General features: G+C 34.9%; 2 protein-coding genes and 1 long non-coding RNA gene across 4 annotated transcripts; 2 read left to right on the top strand and 1 right to left on the bottom strand.

Moving 5' to 3' along the window:
* Nucleotides 2910–13883, top strand: LOC109850869 (phosphate transporter PHO1). Its single transcript, XM_020420957.1, has 15 exons — nucleotides 2910–3197; nucleotides 3825–3878; nucleotides 3957–4203; nucleotides 4398–4761; nucleotides 4956–5004; nucleotides 5912–5983; nucleotides 6772–6901; nucleotides 8385–8505; nucleotides 11165–11414; nucleotides 12037–12141; nucleotides 12228–12272; nucleotides 12360–12512; nucleotides 13162–13443; nucleotides 13528–13664; nucleotides 13744–13883. The coding sequence occupies exons 1-15, from the start codon at nucleotides 2979–2981 to the stop codon at nucleotides 13832–13834; spliced, it is 2319 nt and encodes a 772-aa protein (XP_020276546.1). The 5' UTR covers nucleotides 2910–2978; the 3' UTR covers nucleotides 13835–13883.
* On the bottom strand, nucleotides 5297–19142 carry LOC109850888. The gene is made up of 5 exons (XR_002249606.1): nucleotides 18986–19142; nucleotides 16916–17152; nucleotides 13204–14071; nucleotides 11116–11427; nucleotides 5297–5620 (listed from the first exon to the last, which is right to left on the bottom strand). It is a non-coding gene; the product is annotated as an uncharacterized LOC109850888 (long non-coding RNA).
* LOC109850877 (basic blue protein-like) lies at nucleotides 15611–17095 on the top strand. Of its 2 annotated transcripts, none has more exons than XM_020420973.1 (2): nucleotides 15611–16616; nucleotides 16931–17095. In XM_020420973.1, the coding sequence occupies exons 1-2, from the start codon at nucleotides 16433–16435 to the stop codon at nucleotides 17071–17073; spliced, it is 327 nt and encodes a 108-aa protein (XP_020276562.1). In that variant the 5' UTR covers nucleotides 15611–16432; the 3' UTR covers nucleotides 17074–17095. The 2 variants fall into 2 exon arrangements, with proteins under 2 accessions (XP_020276562.1, XP_020276555.1); XM_020420966.1 differs by having other exon boundaries at nucleotides 15613–16616; nucleotides 16880–17095.

The raw sequence follows: 19669 nt of genomic DNA, 5'->3' as shown, positions 1-19669 counted from the left end.
AAATCCTAACGATACTCCAAAGGACAAGTCTATGGAGTTGGGCATCCGTCCAGAGATCCTTGAACTCTTTCTTAAATTCTACCAGCTCTAAGGATTTAGGATTTTATTTGATTGCAAATATCATACAACAAACATACATCTACTTCATTGTTGGTTAAGTTTAGGCACACAAGAATCTAGTTTCCTTGGGTTTAGTTTGTTAACTTGCTCGAGAAGTTCTCTATTAATGCATATATACATGCTAGAATATCTCCGACAATGAAATGTCAAAATCTAATCTAAATAGAACCATAAAGAAGTTCGTCGAATTTTGGAATATGTTTTTAAACAAAACTATCTAGATAGTTAACACATTTTCTAGTTTATCCAAGATTTTACACCAAAATTATAGGACTAAAGATGAGGAATTTACCCAGTCGCCTTAGGTCCACTGCAGTCAAAGTTTGGGAGTTATGAAGTTAAAAAAAAAAAATCAGAAATTAAAGAAACATATCAAGTGTAACTGCAACACTGGTCGTGGGGTGCTAGTGCTATTATACACCACTCTCTGACTCAAAAAACTAAGTGGTTACAGATAATTAAAATCATCAGAAATGTTCTTAGATACTAACATAATCATTACTTCCTAAGCCTAACATATTTTTGGATGTTAAGAAATATTTTAAAGTGTGAGACATTTAATTAGCACAATTTCCCATCAAATTTAACATTATTTAAAAAAGAAAAAGAAAATTCATCATATTTAGCATGTGCATCTTGAGGATACCATTTAAAATGTGCGTTGTGCATGCAAAGTTTGATTGCCAAAAGAATTCTAAACGTTTGATATCATTATGAGATTTCATGAGAAGGGCAAATTTGGGCATAAAAGTACTGAGAGTTTCTTTTGGTGCAAGAAGACCATTATTAGCACTGTTATTTGGTATTGTTAACATCATGTAATTATTAGCTTAGATTATATACTTGAATGGGGAAAGATTGTTGTTTTGAGGACATAACCAACTTAGTTTTTTGTGTAATAATTTACATGAAGGAATACATAACAAGTAACTCTTACGTTTTCACTAGTTACATAACAAAATGTGTGATAGGATATCCTAATGATCACGTTCAGTTTACTTTTATCATAATTTACTCAACAAGCCTCCCAAAGAGGAACCTTGATTAATTAGCTATGTACTAATTACCCTTTCAATTAGTTGATTATTACATTCTCTTCTAGCCTGTAGAGGAAATTAAGAAATACCGCCGATCTAAGGGTATTGTCTTACAATACCCTTAGATGTAGAATTCCCCAAACCAAGTTTCTGTTATTGTAAAAAAACAAAGAAAGAAAAAAAAAAAAATCATGGACGTACCAATGATGTATGTTGCTCGTAAAACAATGCATAAATAACTGAAATAGGATTCTCATTACCCAATTTTTCCTTTATAAGAAACTCTCACCCTTTGACATTGAACAACTCTCCACGCTTTAATTTCCAAAGAAATGCCAGTGTGGTAGTTTTTGCTCAATCCATTTAAAAAAAAAATCATCTGTGTTCGCCAAAGACACATAAAATTACAGATACTTTGTGAAATTTACATTTATAAGAGCCAACGTACATAGACGTCTCTCATGTAGGCACTTTGTCTCATTAAATAAATTACCACATCTACATTAATTTAGGACTGCTGTATGCCATTTTGAAACTTTTGCTTCAAATGTATTTTGCACTCAAACCGTCTAGACTTTTCACCATTAAGAAGGGTATCAAACAAACTGAAATAATGATTCAAATATTTTCACGTTAACCCTATGAAGTAATACCATCAAGTCTAACATATATGTGCCAAATATGTGACAGAAAAAGAGGAAAATGCTGAGGTTATTAATATGTGAGAATACCCACAAATTAAGGGTGAGTAGTTGAGATTACTGGTATGTGAGTATAGTCCCACAGTAGATAGGGTTAGAAATAGTAATGAGTTTAAAAATAATAGTTGGGGCCAATATCTAATAGCTGTAGGTTTTTGGATGAAATTGATTCCTAACTTCTATTGAAGGCCTATCAACTCTAAGTCAGACCTTGAAGCCCTAAAATTAAGGAGGACATGTTGAGGTTGTTAATATGAGTATATTCACAAATCAAGGGGAAGATGTTAAGGTTATTAATACGTGAGTATAGTTTCACATTAGATAGGATAAGAAAGAGTGATTTGTTTAAAACAGTAGTTGGGATCAGTACCCAATACCTATAGTTTTTAGATTAAAATTAACTTCTAATTTCTATTGAAGGCCCATCAACTCTCGGCTGGACCCAATCTCTCCCACTAACAGAAAAGACCTCTAATCAATAAAATATTTTGGAAATAATAAAAAAGTTAGAAATGTTGATTTTTTTAAGGCTAAGGCATAATTTTGTTTTTTTTTTTCTAAATCATGTAATTGGCACTTTAACACATTAGACTTGACGAGTTCTGTTAGGGGATCGAAGTGAAAAACTCATAAAGGTATAGTGGAATAAAAGAAGTTAAGGGGGGTTTTCTGAAATTTACTCTTTGGTTTTACTTACGAAGCTAACCAGCCTGAGCACGCCACATCTCCCTCCACTTTCAAATCTCTTTTTTCTCCCCAAGTTGCTGAAATTTTACTAAAAAGAGAAGACGCATTAACAAAAACCATCCTCCTCCACCAAGCCAATACCAATACGTCACAACTTTGGTTTCAATAAAAGCAAACCCACTTCAAATCTTTAATGCATTTTTTTGGGGGTAATAATCACTAAAAAGCACTTTGCCACTCCATTCTTCACTTCTCTTTGCCCCTTTCCCCTCCTACAATTCTAGTTTTACACGTTTGGCCCATCTCCTCACAACCTCTCTATATAACCTTCTCTCTTTTGCCCTCAACTCTTACGGTCCTTCCTCCTCTCTCTCTAAAATACTTGAAGTTTCAGTTAGAGAGAGAGAGAGAGAGAGAGAAAGTGTTTGATCAAATGGTGAAGTTTTCAAGGCAGCTTGATGCTCAGCTGATTCCAGAGTGGAAGGACGCATTCGTGAATTACAGGCAGCTTAAGAAGAATGTTAAGAAAATAAAGCTCTTGTTTCTTACTTCGTCTCCTCCTTCCTCAGATGGATCGCACTGGGTCGGGTTCTCCTTACTAGACCCGCTCCGGAACTTCCTTAGTCGCGGCAGTCGAGGCGAATCAAATGAGGTAGAGATTGTAGATGCAAGAGTACACGCCATATATACGTATTATATCTCTAAGCTATTCTGTTAGTAATTACATCTTCTGAACTTGATGTTATGATGTTATTTATCTGTTATGTTAAGATTTCATATAGTAATCACGTGAAGGAAAAAAAAAAAAAAAACTACATTGTACTTTGAAGTAATAACAAAACTGTAATTTACGGTCACTCATGCTTTGCAATAGACATTTTAACTTAACATTAAAATTTGTGTTAAATATAATTTGGATAATATAGGTAATTAAGTATTATTACATTTATAGTACAGTAAGTCGCCAAGCCACGATTTCAATGTCAAATATTGATTTTCATTCTTTTAAATTTTTTTTTAGTTTTATTTTTATAGACATTGAGTATTAAACTTGAAAATGTTTTCTTTGTTTTGTTTTCCTGATCATGGAAATTTCGTGATGTAATTTTTTGTCATAATTAACGGCAGAAGAGATTAAAAGCTCGGACCTGATTTACCCGAATTTCCGCAATTTTTCGCTCCCGTATTTTGCGGAAAGTGTTTAAACTAACCTGTACCTTGTCCCTTATTGGCGATCAATTTTATTAATTTGTAATTTATTTGTATTCGGTCTGCTCAGGGTGACGAGGAAAACTTGTACGAGATGGATCTAATTCAATCAAGAGAAGCTGAGGTAATACCTGCAAATAATTTTCTATTATCAATCTTAATTAGTTAAAATTTCTGATTTTATGAAAATTTAATAACATAGGTGAAGGAATTTTTCGAGAAACTGGATGATGAACTCGGAAAAGTGAACGACTTCTATACTACAAAAGAGACGGAGTTTTGTGAGCGGGCTGAGATTTTAGATAAGCAACTTCAGATCCTTGTGGACTTGAAGAAGATTCTAGATGAGCATCGACGGCGACAGCGACGGCGACAACGATCACTAACCGACGATTCTCGGAGTAGTAGCGACGCCTTTGGTCGCCTTAGTAACTCATCATCATTTTCCGGTACAATTTACTTATATATTTTGCGCTTCTTACAAGAATAATCTCCTCATCCATTTATTCGCGCGCACTTATACCTACGGGGTAACATTTTGAAAAGAATAAATTGCATATAAATTGAGCGATAATTAATAACTCTTAATAAACAAATTCAGAAAATATTGATACTTTCTAAGTATACTATATATGTTTGTCAGAGAACAGCTGTTACGATGCCTCAACGGATGGATCGAACTCTCCTATTACAGAGGAGATAATAGCAGCATTAGAACGGAACGGAGTGAGCTTCGTCGGCTCAGCACGCACGAAAGCGAAGAAAGGGCTGAAGCCGAAGACAACCACGATGAGGATCGACATCCCGGCGACCAACGCAACAAAAACGATATCGGCCGTGACGTCGATGATTTGGGAGGATATCGTCAACAGTCAACGGAAGGAGGGGGCCGCCGGTGGCGGCGGAGGAGACTATATTAGCCGGAAGAAGATACAATGTGCCGAGAAAATGATACGGTCGGCGTTTCTTGAGCTCTACAAAGGGTTGAATCTCCTGAAGACTTACAGGTTTGCGAGATTTGCATTTTCTCCGGGGGTTAAATTGTCAATTTTTGCTTTGCATGCAAAAAAAAAGCAGCGTGAAAGATTCCATATTGTTAATTTCTATTATTCCTTGACATGAACAAAGTGGTGCTCCGCAGTTTGAGTGATTATTTTAACCTTTGTTTTTCATTTACGATTCTCTTGTTTTCCTTTGGCAGCACACTCAATATGATGGCCTTCACGAAGATAATGAAAAAGTTTCACAAGGTAAAAACTAGAAAACGCATGATATTCTTCAAGAAAACTTACGGCAACTACAATTTTGCATAGAAAATTAATAAACAAATGATATATGAATGATATCGATCTAACTGAAGACGATGAATATGGAACAACAAAATCCTTATCTGAAACTTTAGAGTGATCATAAAGGCCAATAAAAGCACCAATGAAGGCCATGTAAGAAGCACAAGATACCTACAACTTGGTCATGGGAACTTATCTGAATCCTATAATAACACCAACACATGGAATAATTCTCTAAAAAGGAAAACAAAAGAAAAATAAGGATAATTTCATATAATAGAAGGGTATTTAGGTAAATCAAAGTTGAAACAGCTGGTAGGCAAACAAAGAAACCAAAACAGTCCTTTCAACAACACCTACGCAATACTAGCATTGGACTAAAAACAATTAATACAATGATAAATTACAATCCCGAGTTTGGAGTTGAGTACAATACAAGTAATTAGCAAGAGAATAACCATCCCGTAACGTGCCACGTCGCACTTATCTGAAGGGACCCAGCTGTTTCTTGCTGTTTGAGACTTGACAGCAGCCAAAAAGAGTCAAGAGGTTCCCATTTGCTCATGAAGCTACAAATCTTTTCACATGAGAGACATGAAAAAATGTCCAGTGTTTGTTAGCAACAAATGATAGACAAACCGAAAAAACAAGAACGTATAGAGAGAAGGGGGAAAGTAGAGATGATGTAAGAAATGATCCATCTATTTAAACATATCAGAATATGTACTATTCATGAAAGAATTTTCCACGTCACCTCAACAGCTCAAACCATATATTAAGTATATGCGACGAAAACTATATATTCGATCGTTAAGTTTGTACTCCTATTGACATACAATAATTCATGAACTGGTTGTGTTATGTGAAGGTATCGAACCAACGGGACTCTGGATCCTACATAAAGAAGGTGAAGAGATCACACTTCATCAGTTCTGACAAGGTATACATAACGCCATTTTGGCATCTATTCTGTTTCTTTATATTGCACTTCTAAGAACTAAGGTATAACTGTCTAGTAGATCAATCACCTAGCTAGAAGGAGAGCATGTTCGATTCTGATAGAAAGGTCACAAATACAATGCACATAAACAAAGAAAAACTTTATATACTTATATCGTTAAAGATCACAGATTGTTATTAGTGTAATGATGAGATCATAAACATAATAAAGATAAAGAGAAACATGAAGAATCCAAAACAAACTTTCACTATCCCCTCTTGCTAGGTACGGCAACCTGAGGACCTTAGAAAAACAAGAAACATAATTGGTTGGGCCCACATGGGGGACAACTCTATCTGCCAAGTCTTTAGACCTTCCAGTTTCTATATTGAGTAAATTTTGTGCTTCATTTAAGCATCACAATTAAAACTAGACCCATTTTCTTATTAATATAATATAATATATATATATATATATATAGATAGATAGAGAGAGACTTATGTCAACTTAAGTGGATGATCCACCAAATTTTCTATCCACTCATATTGCCTAGGGATCCTTGCATGATATGAAGGGACTTTTTATATATATAAATGAGTGGATAGACTTTGGTGGACAAAGACTTGGTGTCCACTTATATATATATAATTACCTAGTTTTAGTAGATGGTCGAAAACTTGATTCCTGTTTCGCTAATAAGACAATATAAGCAAGTCATCATAGATGAGTATTTATACATATTTTACTATTTATGGCAAAATAAATTGACAAGCAAGTGATGATTTCAGGTGGTAAGACTCGCCGACGAGATGGAATGCACCTTCACAAAGCACTTTGCAAGCAATGACAGGAAAAAGGCAATGAAGTTTCTAAGGCCCCAGCAACCCAAGGATTCTCACATGATCACATTTTTTGTAGGTATGTTAATACATACCCTTTAGTAAAAATATTTTTGAGAGCTTCTTTACCTTAATTAAAATGGTATGACCAAATATTTAGTTATTCTTCCATCTACAACCATTGCCCAAAACCAATATGATATAGGCAATAGGAATAGATGTGGACCAAGATGAATACGAATAACTTCTCAAAGTCATCTCGATATGAAATATATAAGTTTTCATGGAAGTAGCCTTGGTCTATCCATAAAATACTTAGTATGAATATTTTTTAGTTGAGAGATGTTATCTGCAAAAAGATTCTTAGTATTTATTCTTAAAAATGAAGATTTTCTTTTACATGTTTCCATTTTCATACATCTTGATCTCTTGACCAAGGTGGGTGAGTGGGTCCCAACTACCTCCCATTATTGTGCCAAGAATCATCCACATTGAAACCAGCATATTCCAATTAATCACTTGCTATGCAGAAGCCCAACTACCACCCATTATTGTGCCAAGAATCATCCATGTTGAAACCCACATATTCCAATTAATCACTTGCTATCGGCATGATATCTGGTCTAAAACAAGATAAGGGATTGTTACTACTTAATTTAACTGGTTACTCAGAAACACTACTTAATTACACTGAACACTTATCTTTTATTATGAACGAGAACCATGTCTTTCATGCTATATATTTTAAATTCAGACTAACTCAGAAGTTATATGTCAAATCCAGCTAATAATGATATCATCTCTCTTAAATCCAGGTAATGATGACATCATATCTTTTGTGGGAAAGACTTCTCTACGTCTCTTATTGCTACAATGCGAGGTCCAAATTTTGATAGTTGATATCTTTGGATGAAATCTGCTAGCTAGATTAATTATAGGGATGACACTTACTAGCTACAAGAATAGAGATCGACTTGTATAAAACTCAAATTTAGATTTGGATTGAGATAAGTTATATCATCAACTTTTATGTAAAGGACCTCCTCCCACACACACCATTTATGCTTTAACCTTAAAGCATGTAACAAGTAAATTTAGACGATTTGGTGTTGAACACTGCCTCCAATCAGTGGCAAAGCTTAGCACATATCCTTCCTCTTTATGTCCTAAACTCAGATAAAAGAGAAAGGTCGCATAGAGAGTTGAAAGCCAACATAAAACTTAGCTGGAACTATGAAATTAACATTGTCCCTGCCTATACAATGATTTTCATAAAAATTAAGAAAATGAGTTCAAATGAGTTCAATTGAGATAGCATTATACTTTCTTCTCTTGTAGGACACTCCCATTCCAAGGAGTTAATTTTCCCTTATGGGAGCCTTTATTCTAAGAATATATGAACCTTGCCTATTATTTTAACAAAAGTGCATTTTACATATCATAGAATCATTGAAAAGCATTTTCTATTTATTTTCTCTCTTATTTTCATTAGAGAACCCTTCCTCGACATTCAAATTTCCCTTTTTTCCCCTTGTATACTAATCTACTTCTTTCTGTTGCAGGTCTGTTCACGGGTAGCTTTATAGCTCTGTTTAGTGTATATGCAGTCTTGGCGCATTTGTGTGGCATCTTTTCTACCTCAAAACAAATTGGTTACATGGAAACTGTTTACCCTGTTTTCAGGTACAATTACTTGTAACTATTCCAAGCTGTTAAAGAAATTATTGAGTATTCCAACTGCTATATAAAACAGGAAATAGAAAGACATAGGGATTCTACGCTACAACTGTAAGTGTCAATTATATGCAATTGGCGTGGTATGCAGTTCTAGTTGCATTTATTTGGTTCGGTTCAATTTACAGTGTGCAATTTGTAGATCTAGTAAGAGGTGTTTGTTTTGGGATATCAGATTTTTTTTTTTTATGTTGGAGTCTTGTTCCAATTAGAATTGCAACTTAAAACCTATTTACAACTCAAAATGGCTGAAACTGCGACTTGCACCCGATCTCAAGTAAGTCAGCAGGTATAAATATAGTTACAACAACAAACAACTGCAATTGGTCCAAAATGTCCTACAATGCAACAAACCAAACAACCACATAGTATTGTTTGAACCATCACTAAGTAACTCTATGGACTCCATAAACCTAACACACGTGGCAAGAATACCCAAGTCCTTTCCTGAAACTGCAATTCTCCCTTTTGCTTGTGGTGTTTGCTTATACTGCATTGTCATTAGCACATAAATTCATGAAAGAAAGGGAACATTTGTCATAATTCTAAAGTTACCCAGCCCCTGAGCTGGTTTTAATGCTAACAAACTCACTATGATAGGTTGCTTGTTTAAATTGTCATTCTCCAGCTTCATATAAGTGTTTGACAACCCACTAAGCATTCAGGTCTATACATACTGAGCTGTCCTTTTTCTTAGCTGGGACTCCTTTGCCATCACCATCACTTATAAATAAAAGAAAATCCACTGAGATCCTTACTTTCATTAGCCTCCTTTTCCCATTAACATAGCTTTTCAAAAAAAGGAAATTGCACTAAGACCGTTTAAAAACTTAAGCAATAGAAGTTTAACTCAAACATGAAAAGGGGTCATGTTAAGGAAAATGCCTAGAGGCTCATCTAATGGGGGTCACCCTCTTTCCGTACGAGAGTCCGAACCTGTTTAGAAAGAAAAAAGCCTGGAGTGGAAGGGTATACCAATGATAGCGATTTGTGTTACTTTTAGATGCGTAAATACCAACAAAAGATGGTACATCTCTCTATTTACCATGAACTAGGTGAGTTTATAGGAGGGACCACCAATATTAACCTAAAGAGAAAAAAGAACTAAGAGGTCATAACCATGATATACAGCCTATCACATACTGAAAGAAGTATAAACTTCACAAAACTGCCATGAACTTTTGGGGGTCTTGTCGAAAATCTCGCTGAACTATTAAGAGCATCTCCAACCCTGCGCTATTTTCCCAAGTTGACGCAACCTAATGCCAATTCACCCTCCAACCGAGCGCTAAACCCTGTGCTATTTTGATGAAGTGCTACAGTGTTGCACCAGGAATGGAGCAACACTGTAGCTTTTGAGTTTTTTTATTTTTCCAATTTTACCCTTAAACTATGTGATAACAAATTAAAAATACCTACTGTATCCTATTATATCATTCATTAACCTCAGTTTATTCCATTTAATTTTTTTATTTTTAACTTTTATAATGAGATTATAGTATAAAATAATTATTAAAATAAAATTCAAAAAGAAAAAATAAATAATTTAATTCAAACACTAAAAATTTCGTAATACTAAATTAAAATATAAATCAAATTTACATTTAGATAAAAAAAATACAACATTAAATTAGGACATAAAAAACTTACACATTATTATTATTAATTATATGTAATGTATTATATAATTATATAATTTGTTAAATATTTTAAATAGATAAAAATGTTAAAAGATAAAAATAATAAAAGAAATATTCTTTTTGGTGTAAAATTTGGTGTAATGAGTTGGAGATGGAATAGTAATTTGGTGTAAAAACTACACAAACTTGATGTAAAAACTATACCATTTTGGGTTTTTGGGTTGGAGATGCTCTAAATTAGTGAAACTACCATGAACTTTTTCACTAAAATACCATGACTAACAGCAAGTAGTTCAAGTCGTCACCTACTTAGCAAGTGACATGTTCTGTCTATGTACTTAATATATCCGGTAATATTATGCTCTTCTCCTCTTCTATTTTCAGTGATGTTCTAGGCCTTCCACCCCTAACATTAACACCATAACTGACAATTTTGAGTAGTTGTAGTTTGAGGAGGTTTTGTGCAAAATGATTCAAAGTCATGATAATTTTGTCAATTTACCCTTATTTAAATTAACAACTATCTTATACTAGGGATTTCTTTTTTTTTCCATTTAAACTAATAAGTTCTTTAACTACCTTCNCACCCCCCCCCCCCCAAAAAAAAAAAGAAAAAGAAAAAGAAAAAAATTTCCTTTAACTAAAAATAGAAATTTTATGTATTGGAACAAATCAACATCCTACATATATACACATACCCACATGGTATAAAGGTCTATTCTACTTGAGAATATTATGCACCACTTTATGCATTTCTCATATAAGCAGAGATTATTATGCATTTAAAATTTGTCACTCAATTCCTTTTTTTCCCTCTCCAAAGAATACTGAAATAAACTTTGGGGTTGTAAGAATACCTTCACCACAAGTGAAAGTTTGAACATTAACCTTAAGCACAAGAGAAAGTTTGAACACTCACCTTAAGAGTAGTAAAGTCTTGATCCTTGGTGTTTTCTAATTTCGTGCAGCATGTTTGCTCTTCTAAGCCTTCACATATTCTTATATGGATGCAACCTGTTCATGTGGAAGAATACCAGAATCAACCACAACTTCATATTTGAGTTCTCGCCAAGCACAGCTTTAAAGCACAGGGATGCTTTTCTCATATGTACCGCTTTCATGACTACTGTTGTCGGAGCCATGGTTGTTCAACTCGTTCTTAAATCTGCAGGGTTTTCTGCAGGTCATGTTGATGCCCTTCCAGGCATTCTCTTGCTGGTAATCCCAAATCCTGCAACATCTTAAGGATTTGAGTTCTTTTCAGAAATGCATAAGCAAAGCAGATAAAAGAGCAACAAAAATTATAGGCAGTCTGTCAAGTGTTAAGAATGATATCCTAGTTCTGATATCCTAGTTCATGACGTGCATAATATCAACGTGCTTAATTTCTATCTATATTTTTTATCATATGATATTCAGGCATGAGTTGTTATTAGCTCAGTAATGACTCAAATCTAGCACTAAACCCGTATCCGATTGAACCGTTGATGTCTATTAGGAGGTACTATAATGTAGAGTAAATTTCACAAAATCCCCTGAAGTTTTAAGTTGTTGAAGCCTGCTTTGGACAAATTTATCCCTTATGATAGGATCAAAGTATATTAATAAGGGTAGCATAGACTGTTAACCTTCATGTTGGCGCCAGCTATGACAATTTTCAATATCTCAGGGGTCTTCTCTAACTTTCAAAGTTCAGGGAGTTTTTTGAAAATTAACTTACCCCTATAATTTGACTCCTCTGAGTGTCACCTTGAAAAAGGTTCCATTTGGTTATCAACTATTCCTGTTATACTCTTCAACAAGAACTCATTGCATCTAATTATTGTTCTTCATGTTTCAGCTATTCATAGCAATCCTCATATGCCCATTCAATGTCCTCTACCGCCCTACCCGCTACTGTTTCCTACGAGTGTTGCGTAACATCATATTCTCTCCATTCTACAAAGTAATACATACTTACTTGACTTTTGTAATGATCCCACTTTTATCAATTCTGAAGTGCTGACCAAGTGTTTCGCTGATGCTTTCTAGGTGTTGATGGTAGATTTCTTCATGGCAGATCAGCTTACAAGTCAGGTAAACCCTTGTCTAATTTTTTCTAAATGTCAATTACAAACTATTTTGTTTCATTTACTGGAAGTCTTTTTGATTGTGTGAACGCAGATACCTTTATTGCGACATATGGAGTTTACATCATGCTATTTTGTAGCTAGTTTGTTGAAGTCAGATCCATATGAAACTTGCACACGTAGTCAGCAGTACAAGCTCTTGGCCTATATAATCTCCTTTCTTCCCTATTACTGGCGTGCAATGCAGGTATGCGGTTGAGTTAGCAAAAAGCTCCTCTCTCGTTTCTCTAATGTTATCATGCAAAATTGTTCATCAAATTCCTACAAATTCAAATTTTTTCCTCAGAAGCGGGTAACTACGCACATGCCATAACTGAATATCACTTAGCTCGTAGAAAATTTTAACTTTTTAGCTCACAAAATATTTTTAGACTATTGCTAATAGTTTCACAGCCCTTGTTTCCTAATCTGCAACTTTTCTTTTGCATTTTTTGCCTTCTTTTGTTGCATTTTTTTCGTGAATCTTGGTCTCCACTTTGGTTATGGGGCACAGACAACATAAAATATTTCCTGATGAACTTGAAGGAAGTTATCCACAAGAATACTAAATATATGACGACAATTTTCGGTCAATACACATATTTCTCTAAAATTGCAATTGCAAGTTGCCAGTGGTCATTTTTGGTTTTCTGTCACACCTTCAATGCTTGAGCACACTTTTTGCAAGCCTAAATTTTCCATCATATCTTATTCTACTGTTTTTCTAGTTTTTAGTTATGATGCCAGACTTTTAGTTGTACGTATAAATGCACAGATTAATGCACAAAACAACTATGTCAACATGAATATGCACACTTGAACATGAAAACATACTAACATTTTGATGATTGTACCAGTGTATCAGAAGATACATAGAGGAGGGATATGATGCCAATCACCTGGCGAATGGTGGGAAGTATGTGTCTGCCATGCTGGCAGCTGCAGCCAGATGGAAGTACGCTGTGGATCCTTCACCATTTTGGTTAGCAACTGTCATCTTTATATCCACTATGGCAACCTTGTACCAATTGTACTGGGATTTTGTCAAGGACTGGGGGCTCTTCAACCTGAACTCCAAAAATCAATGGCTTAGAGATGAGCTCATTCTAAAGAATAAAAACATTTACTATGCATCTATTGTAAGTTACACACAAGGCCAATTATTCCAACACTTCCTGGAACATGTTTTTATCTCAAATGAGACATTTTCTGATGAAATGCAGGTTCTCAATTTTGTTCTTCGCCTTGGATGGATAGAAACCATTTCCCGCCTAAGCCTAGGTCCCCTTGAGGGTCAGTTGGTAGACTTCCTGCTTGCCTCATTGGAGATAATTCGACGGGGGCACTGGAACTTTTACAGGTAATTTCTCTTACTTTACGCTACTGCGATTGAGAGAGTAAAATGCTTACTTGATATTGACTCAATATCTGGTTGAAAGGTTGGAGAATGAGCACCTGAATAATGTCGGCAAGTTCAGGGCAGTGAAGACAGTACCACTGCCATTCCGAGACATGGAATCAGATGGATGAGGAGGAAATTACCCTCTCAGCAATGTACATAATATAAGGGGTTTCTGAGGAACACTGAGCTGTGCCAGCTGACTGAGGGAGATACTGAGGTTTCCCCTGTAGTGTTGAGAGGCAGAGTTGTTGATTAGAAGTTCGAATGATGTCCAAGTAACCCACAAATGGGTTTCCATGAAATTCTCGAAGATTCTCCAGATTCAGTATAAAGGAGATCATCACAAATTCTTCAGAATGGATCAGCTGTGATCAAGATCCAGGTCATTTTGCACAGAACAGTAGTATTGATGGGCAGAAAATATAGTTAGGATGCGGATAATGTTTGACTTGTGAGGAGAATGTACAATGTTTGAGTCATATGCAAAAGTTGATGTATGAGATGTAATTGCATTAGCAACAATAGGATTTTGACTGAAGGAGATTTGAAATAATTGTGGATCAATCAAGTTCTTATGCATTTTATAATACCTTGCAGACTGTTTTGACATGTCTTCAAGAAGAACCATTACAATTAGAAAAAAGCCAACAGTTAGCTCATTGAGAGAAGCTTATCATTTAAGAAAGAATGAAGCTGCAGCCAATAACCTGCATAGCCTTAAAGCAAAACTGCAATTCAACAGGAAGTTACTCCGGAATTGAACATAATTTTATGACGTAGTTTGTTGGTTTTGTTCTTTTGTCATGGAAATTCATAGATGTTTATATGTAAAATGAGTAATGTTTCCCTAATGATTTATAATAGTTCAAATGCATACAAATATGTGCTGTCCTTTGCCCTATCACTTCTCAGTAAAGTAATACATAATTGACTAGAAAGAAAACCTAGCTGGTAATGTGCCTCAATTCAGTAATGTTTGTGCCAACTTGATCACATAAGCTATACTAAGAATAAGATAACATAATCACCATCATAAGACAATTCTTTTCACATTAAATTATGATTTGTCTCCTCTAAGTAGGGAAAAAAATTCAAGAATACACACGAACCTCAACCTGCACATGCCAGATGTGTTGGGGGCTTTTATTTGGATTCTGGTGCTATAAACCAGGTCTAAGTGATAATTTGATCTAATATCAATGAATTTTTTTTAAAGTGGAATCCAGGGCGTAGTTCTTGTTCAGAATACCTAAACTAGCATGTTGATCATTTGATCCAGGCTGTTTGGCTAGAGATTGGGTCTATTGTCTACTGATCAAATTGCAGCCACCTACATTATCTAGCCTCTTTTAATTTGAAGTCGTGCGTGTACCCCACACGTACCCGCACCCGTATCAAAACTCCTTGGAACTCATTGCATTTATGCATACATATATTCGGGCATGTACTTAATTATACAACATACATGTTTTAATTTAAAACACTTGTCATACGTTTTTTAGAAAAATATCCTAGACTTCACATCCACTTCTTTAAACTCGTTGGACATAGGTCAAGTTCCGAATCATGATTTTGAAGAGGTGTTTGGATTTCTAGTTCAAAAACTAGTGATTTTCTATTTTATAATCCACATAATTTCCTATAAAACATCCACATAATAAAGAAACATAAAAATGTCATAGGAATTTCAATTCTCATCCTTGTTCTCATATAAATTATTAATTCTAATGTATAAATATTTATATAGTCATGTCCCCATTACCCTACCTTTTACAAATTCGTTGTGTCCCCTAACAGTAACGGTACTGGTAGCCGTACCCATACCCTTGCAACATAGGTAGACAGGAGAGTAAAGGGTTTTTTAAATGCATATGTAGTTTGCAACTTCAAATAGTCATGGCGTATTCTTCCTGGTGGCAAATAGTCCCAATGTACTAGCTAATAGGTAAATTAGAATGCTTCAGTGCTTAATCAAATGCAAAGTAAATCTTATCTCCAGAGTTGGACAAATCTCATGTAAGATTGTTTATGTCAAAAGTTATTGCGTATGCAATGAAACCTAACCATGAACACTAACATACGTAAAGATCCAATGCGATTATATAATCAAATACTGCAAGCATGTAAATCCTATTGAACAATTGTTTGCAATATGGTGGGTATGAAGTAGATTGCACTAAACTTAAGTGCAGTGTTCGTCAGAAAGCACTAGCACTTTTATGGAAATTAACATGTTAGCTTAAAGAAGGGAAGTAATGTTTTTCTTCTTCTTTGCTTTTCCCACTTTCTTTCTAAGGTGTAATAAAAATAAAGTTAGGAAGATAATTTGAAATACTTAAAATTAACAAGTGAGATTAGCCTATAGAGTAAAGGCCAAAAAGCAAGAGAAAAAAAAGAAGGGAGCTAAAAACAAAAAAGATTAGGCACACTTTATGAAGCAATTTTAAGAAAACTGTAAACTAGACAAAGTATCTTAACCAAATAAAGGAGTCAAAACTTGAGAATAGAAGCCCTTATTGAGCATATGTTCTCCACAACCTATAGAAAAGAAAGCACAATATCAAGAAGAAAAGAAACAATAACAAGCCAATAATGATATATCGGCCCACTCTTCTCATAGTCTTTATAAATACAGCAATCCTGAGATGAAGTTTCCCATCTCAAGCTTAATCTCCAACTCTTATCAGAAATCATAGTAGATAGCAAACTCAATCAAGAAGTGTGCTATGGACCAGGGAAGAGGCAGCTGCATGACTGAGGTTGCAGTTTTAGCCATCTTGGTTATTGTATGTTCTCCATCATGCAGTTTTGCTGCCACCTATATTGTTGGAGATTCGCAAGGTTGGGGTTTCTCAGCCTCCTACAAGGACTGGGCCAATGGAAAGCCTTTTACTGCTGGAGACACCCTTGGTCTCTTTCTCAACTTTTTAGTTTTTATTTGTCAATATTTTTCAGTGTCTCAGAGATTCGCCCATTTCTTTTCAAAAATACCTAACACTTGACCAATTCTATGCCAACTTGCTCTTGATCACACAAAAAATGAGTGATACAAATTAACCATGCATGCTTTTCTAACGAGTGTGCCATAAAAACATAAACTGGTTTATGTCAAATTGGTAATTTTATAATATTTATGCAGTAAGCCTTTTCCTTTCCTCTCGTAAATGTTGCAGTTTTTAACTACCAATCCGGTGTTCATAACGTGGTACCTGTTACTGCTTCAGAGTATGGAAGTTGCAAGGCAACTGGAAAAGCATCAACCAGTGGCAATGACAAGTTCACTTTGAAGAAAGGGGCAAACTATTTCTTGTGCAGCATTCCTGGTCATTGCTCTTCAGGCATGAAGATCGAAGTAACTGGTCGGTGAGGATCAGAGATACGTCTTTTTCACGAAGGCTTTGACCATTGAATGAGAGCTTGAAAGAGAGACCACTCTACTTTATAGCCTGAAATAATCACCGCAGTCTGTTAATGTATCAAGCATAGTTGTTAGCCTGAAGTGCCTGTATGAAATAAAGTTGTACATAAGAATAACTAGGCTGCACTAAGTGATGTGTTATCCAACTTTCATGAAATTAATAATTTGGCGTCCAAATCATAAGTTATATATTGTCTACATGAAGGGGACAGGTGTTGAAGCTGCAAACCCTAGAAAAAGGAAACCAATTACTACACCTTTCAAAGTTTAACTCAAGGAATAAAAAATGTAACTACTGAATTGGCAACTTTTGCTGACCACCATGAAGTTGTAACCAAAGAGAATTATCACTATCACCAATAATCCAAATGCATTATGGGTTTGTATCATACTTATATTTTTGTGAAATACTTCTCCCAAGGATTATTCTTAGGAAACACATACTGAACTACCCATTAACCAAAAATGATCGTATATTCACTAATTATCAAAAGAACAACCAGGAATGCTATAGTAGACTGCCGAGTTTCTTAATTCTACTTTGTCAAGAAAATAAGCATGGCAAGACAATCAACAAGGGTCTATATTAGAGTCAACAAAAGAAACGACAATAATCAATACTGCAATAGTTTAAAAATAGTATAACGTGAGCTAAATTTTGATTTTTCCCATCAATATACAAAAATATAAAGGATTTTTTTTTTAAAAAGACCATTTTTGAAACTTTATTAGCAAAATCAACATATTTTGGGTTTAATTAGCAAAATTAACCTCTTTGGTCGATTTTGCAAAATATAATTTTTAAAATACACGGGACTACTAGTCCCGTGTAATTAGTGTTGGCTAGTCACATGCTAATTAAACTTCACAAATCCATGAGACTAATTAAATTTCATTAGGGTGTAATTAGGCACCACTAAATACACAGGAGTGGCAGACCGTGTACTTTAAAGTTTCATTTTTGCAAAATCGACCTTTTTTTGGCCAAAAAAGGTCGATTTTGCTAATTATGTCAAAAATAGGCCTATTTTGCTAATAAAGTTTCAAAAAGGGTCTGTTTTAAAAAATTCTCCAATATAAATTAATGGTTGCCGGTGGTTCTTCCAGTTTTGTACTTTTAGGGTCCGTTTGGATAATGAAAGTATTGGAAGTAAGAAGTATGTTATAGAAGTAAATTTTAAAACTATGAAGTAGGAAGTAGTGAAAATAATATTTTTTTTTTTGTTTCATATATTTAGAAGTAACGGAAGTAGAACTTCTTCCTCTTCATTTATTTTTTTTTGTTTGGATAACATTTAGAAATATTACTAGGAAGTAATTTTATCAATGAAAAGTTGTTAGAAGTAACTAATACAGGAAATATTAATAAAAAAATTATGTATTTCCTAATTAATATGCAAACTACTTCTGAGTATTGAGGATTGGAAAAATATTTTGGAAGTATAATACGTAGGCGCCACATAAGCGTTTAAGGAAGTATTGGAAGTACGCTTTTCAGAGAATCAAACACATTTTTTTGTTTGGAAGGAAGTAGTAGAAGTAGCCTCTACTTCTTTTACTTCAGCTAATTTATAATTACTTCCGTGTAAACAAACAGGCCCTTAAAGGGGAAAAAGATCTACATTCTTGTACGATCTTTCATCTAATCATAGTAATAATCAACATAAAGTTGACAATGCATTAATTACCATTTACTAAGTAATCACTAAGTTTCGTAATATAGTTATATGCGACTGAAATTAAATCAAACCTAATTTCGAATACAGGGATTTATTTAGGCAAAATGCTAAGTGAACAATCAATCAGAAAATTAAGGGGAAAAAGCAATCTATGAACGAAATTACGGAACTCGATTAATTACCTCAATCTTGAGAGAGGGTTTCAGATCCGATCGAATTTACCGCCGGCGATAATCGAAGATTCTGCCATTGGGTCTCGATTCTCTGGTACGCGTGGCGACGGGTTGGGTCGGATCCGACGAGATCCGCTGTAAACAATTTAGGTAAGTCGCGGTTTTAAAAAGGGTTAATTTGACAAAACCCCCTGAGTTTTGGGGTTTTTCGCAACCCTTGAGTGACTATCTCACATAAACACATAAACTATGGAGTGTCTCACTAAGCCCCCCCCACCCCCCACGAAATTTGAACATTTCCCACCAATCCCACCTACATGTAATCTGTAATAAAATAAACCCTGAGCTTGTTTGGATTTGTAGGGGGTGAAGAAAAGTTAAGGGAAACTAAGTGAAGGGAAGGGAAGGGAATTCCCTTCCCCTTTGGCCTGTTTGGATTCGTAGGGGGTGAAGAGAAGTTAAGGGAAACTGAGTGAAGGGAAGGGAAGGGAAGGGAAGGGACCAATTTGGGGGGTAACAATTTTTATACTATTAGGGGGGTGAACCAAGGTGAATTGAGGTGAATTAACTTCACCTCCTAAGTGTTCCCAAACAAGGTGAATGAAGGTGAATGGTTCCCCTAACTTCCCTTCACCCTCATTCCCCTCAATCCAAACAAGCCCAATTTGGGGGGTAACAATTTTTATACTATTA

The sequence above is a fragment of the Asparagus officinalis genome, chromosome 1, assembly GCF_001876935.1.
Source record: "Asparagus officinalis chromosome 1, Aspof.V1, whole genome shotgun sequence".
Classification (NCBI taxonomy): Eukaryota; Viridiplantae; Streptophyta; class Magnoliopsida; order Asparagales; family Asparagaceae; genus Asparagus; species Asparagus officinalis.
The sequence above is the reverse complement of the archived record's forward strand: the minus strand, read 5'-3'. Positions and strand labels throughout refer to the sequence as shown.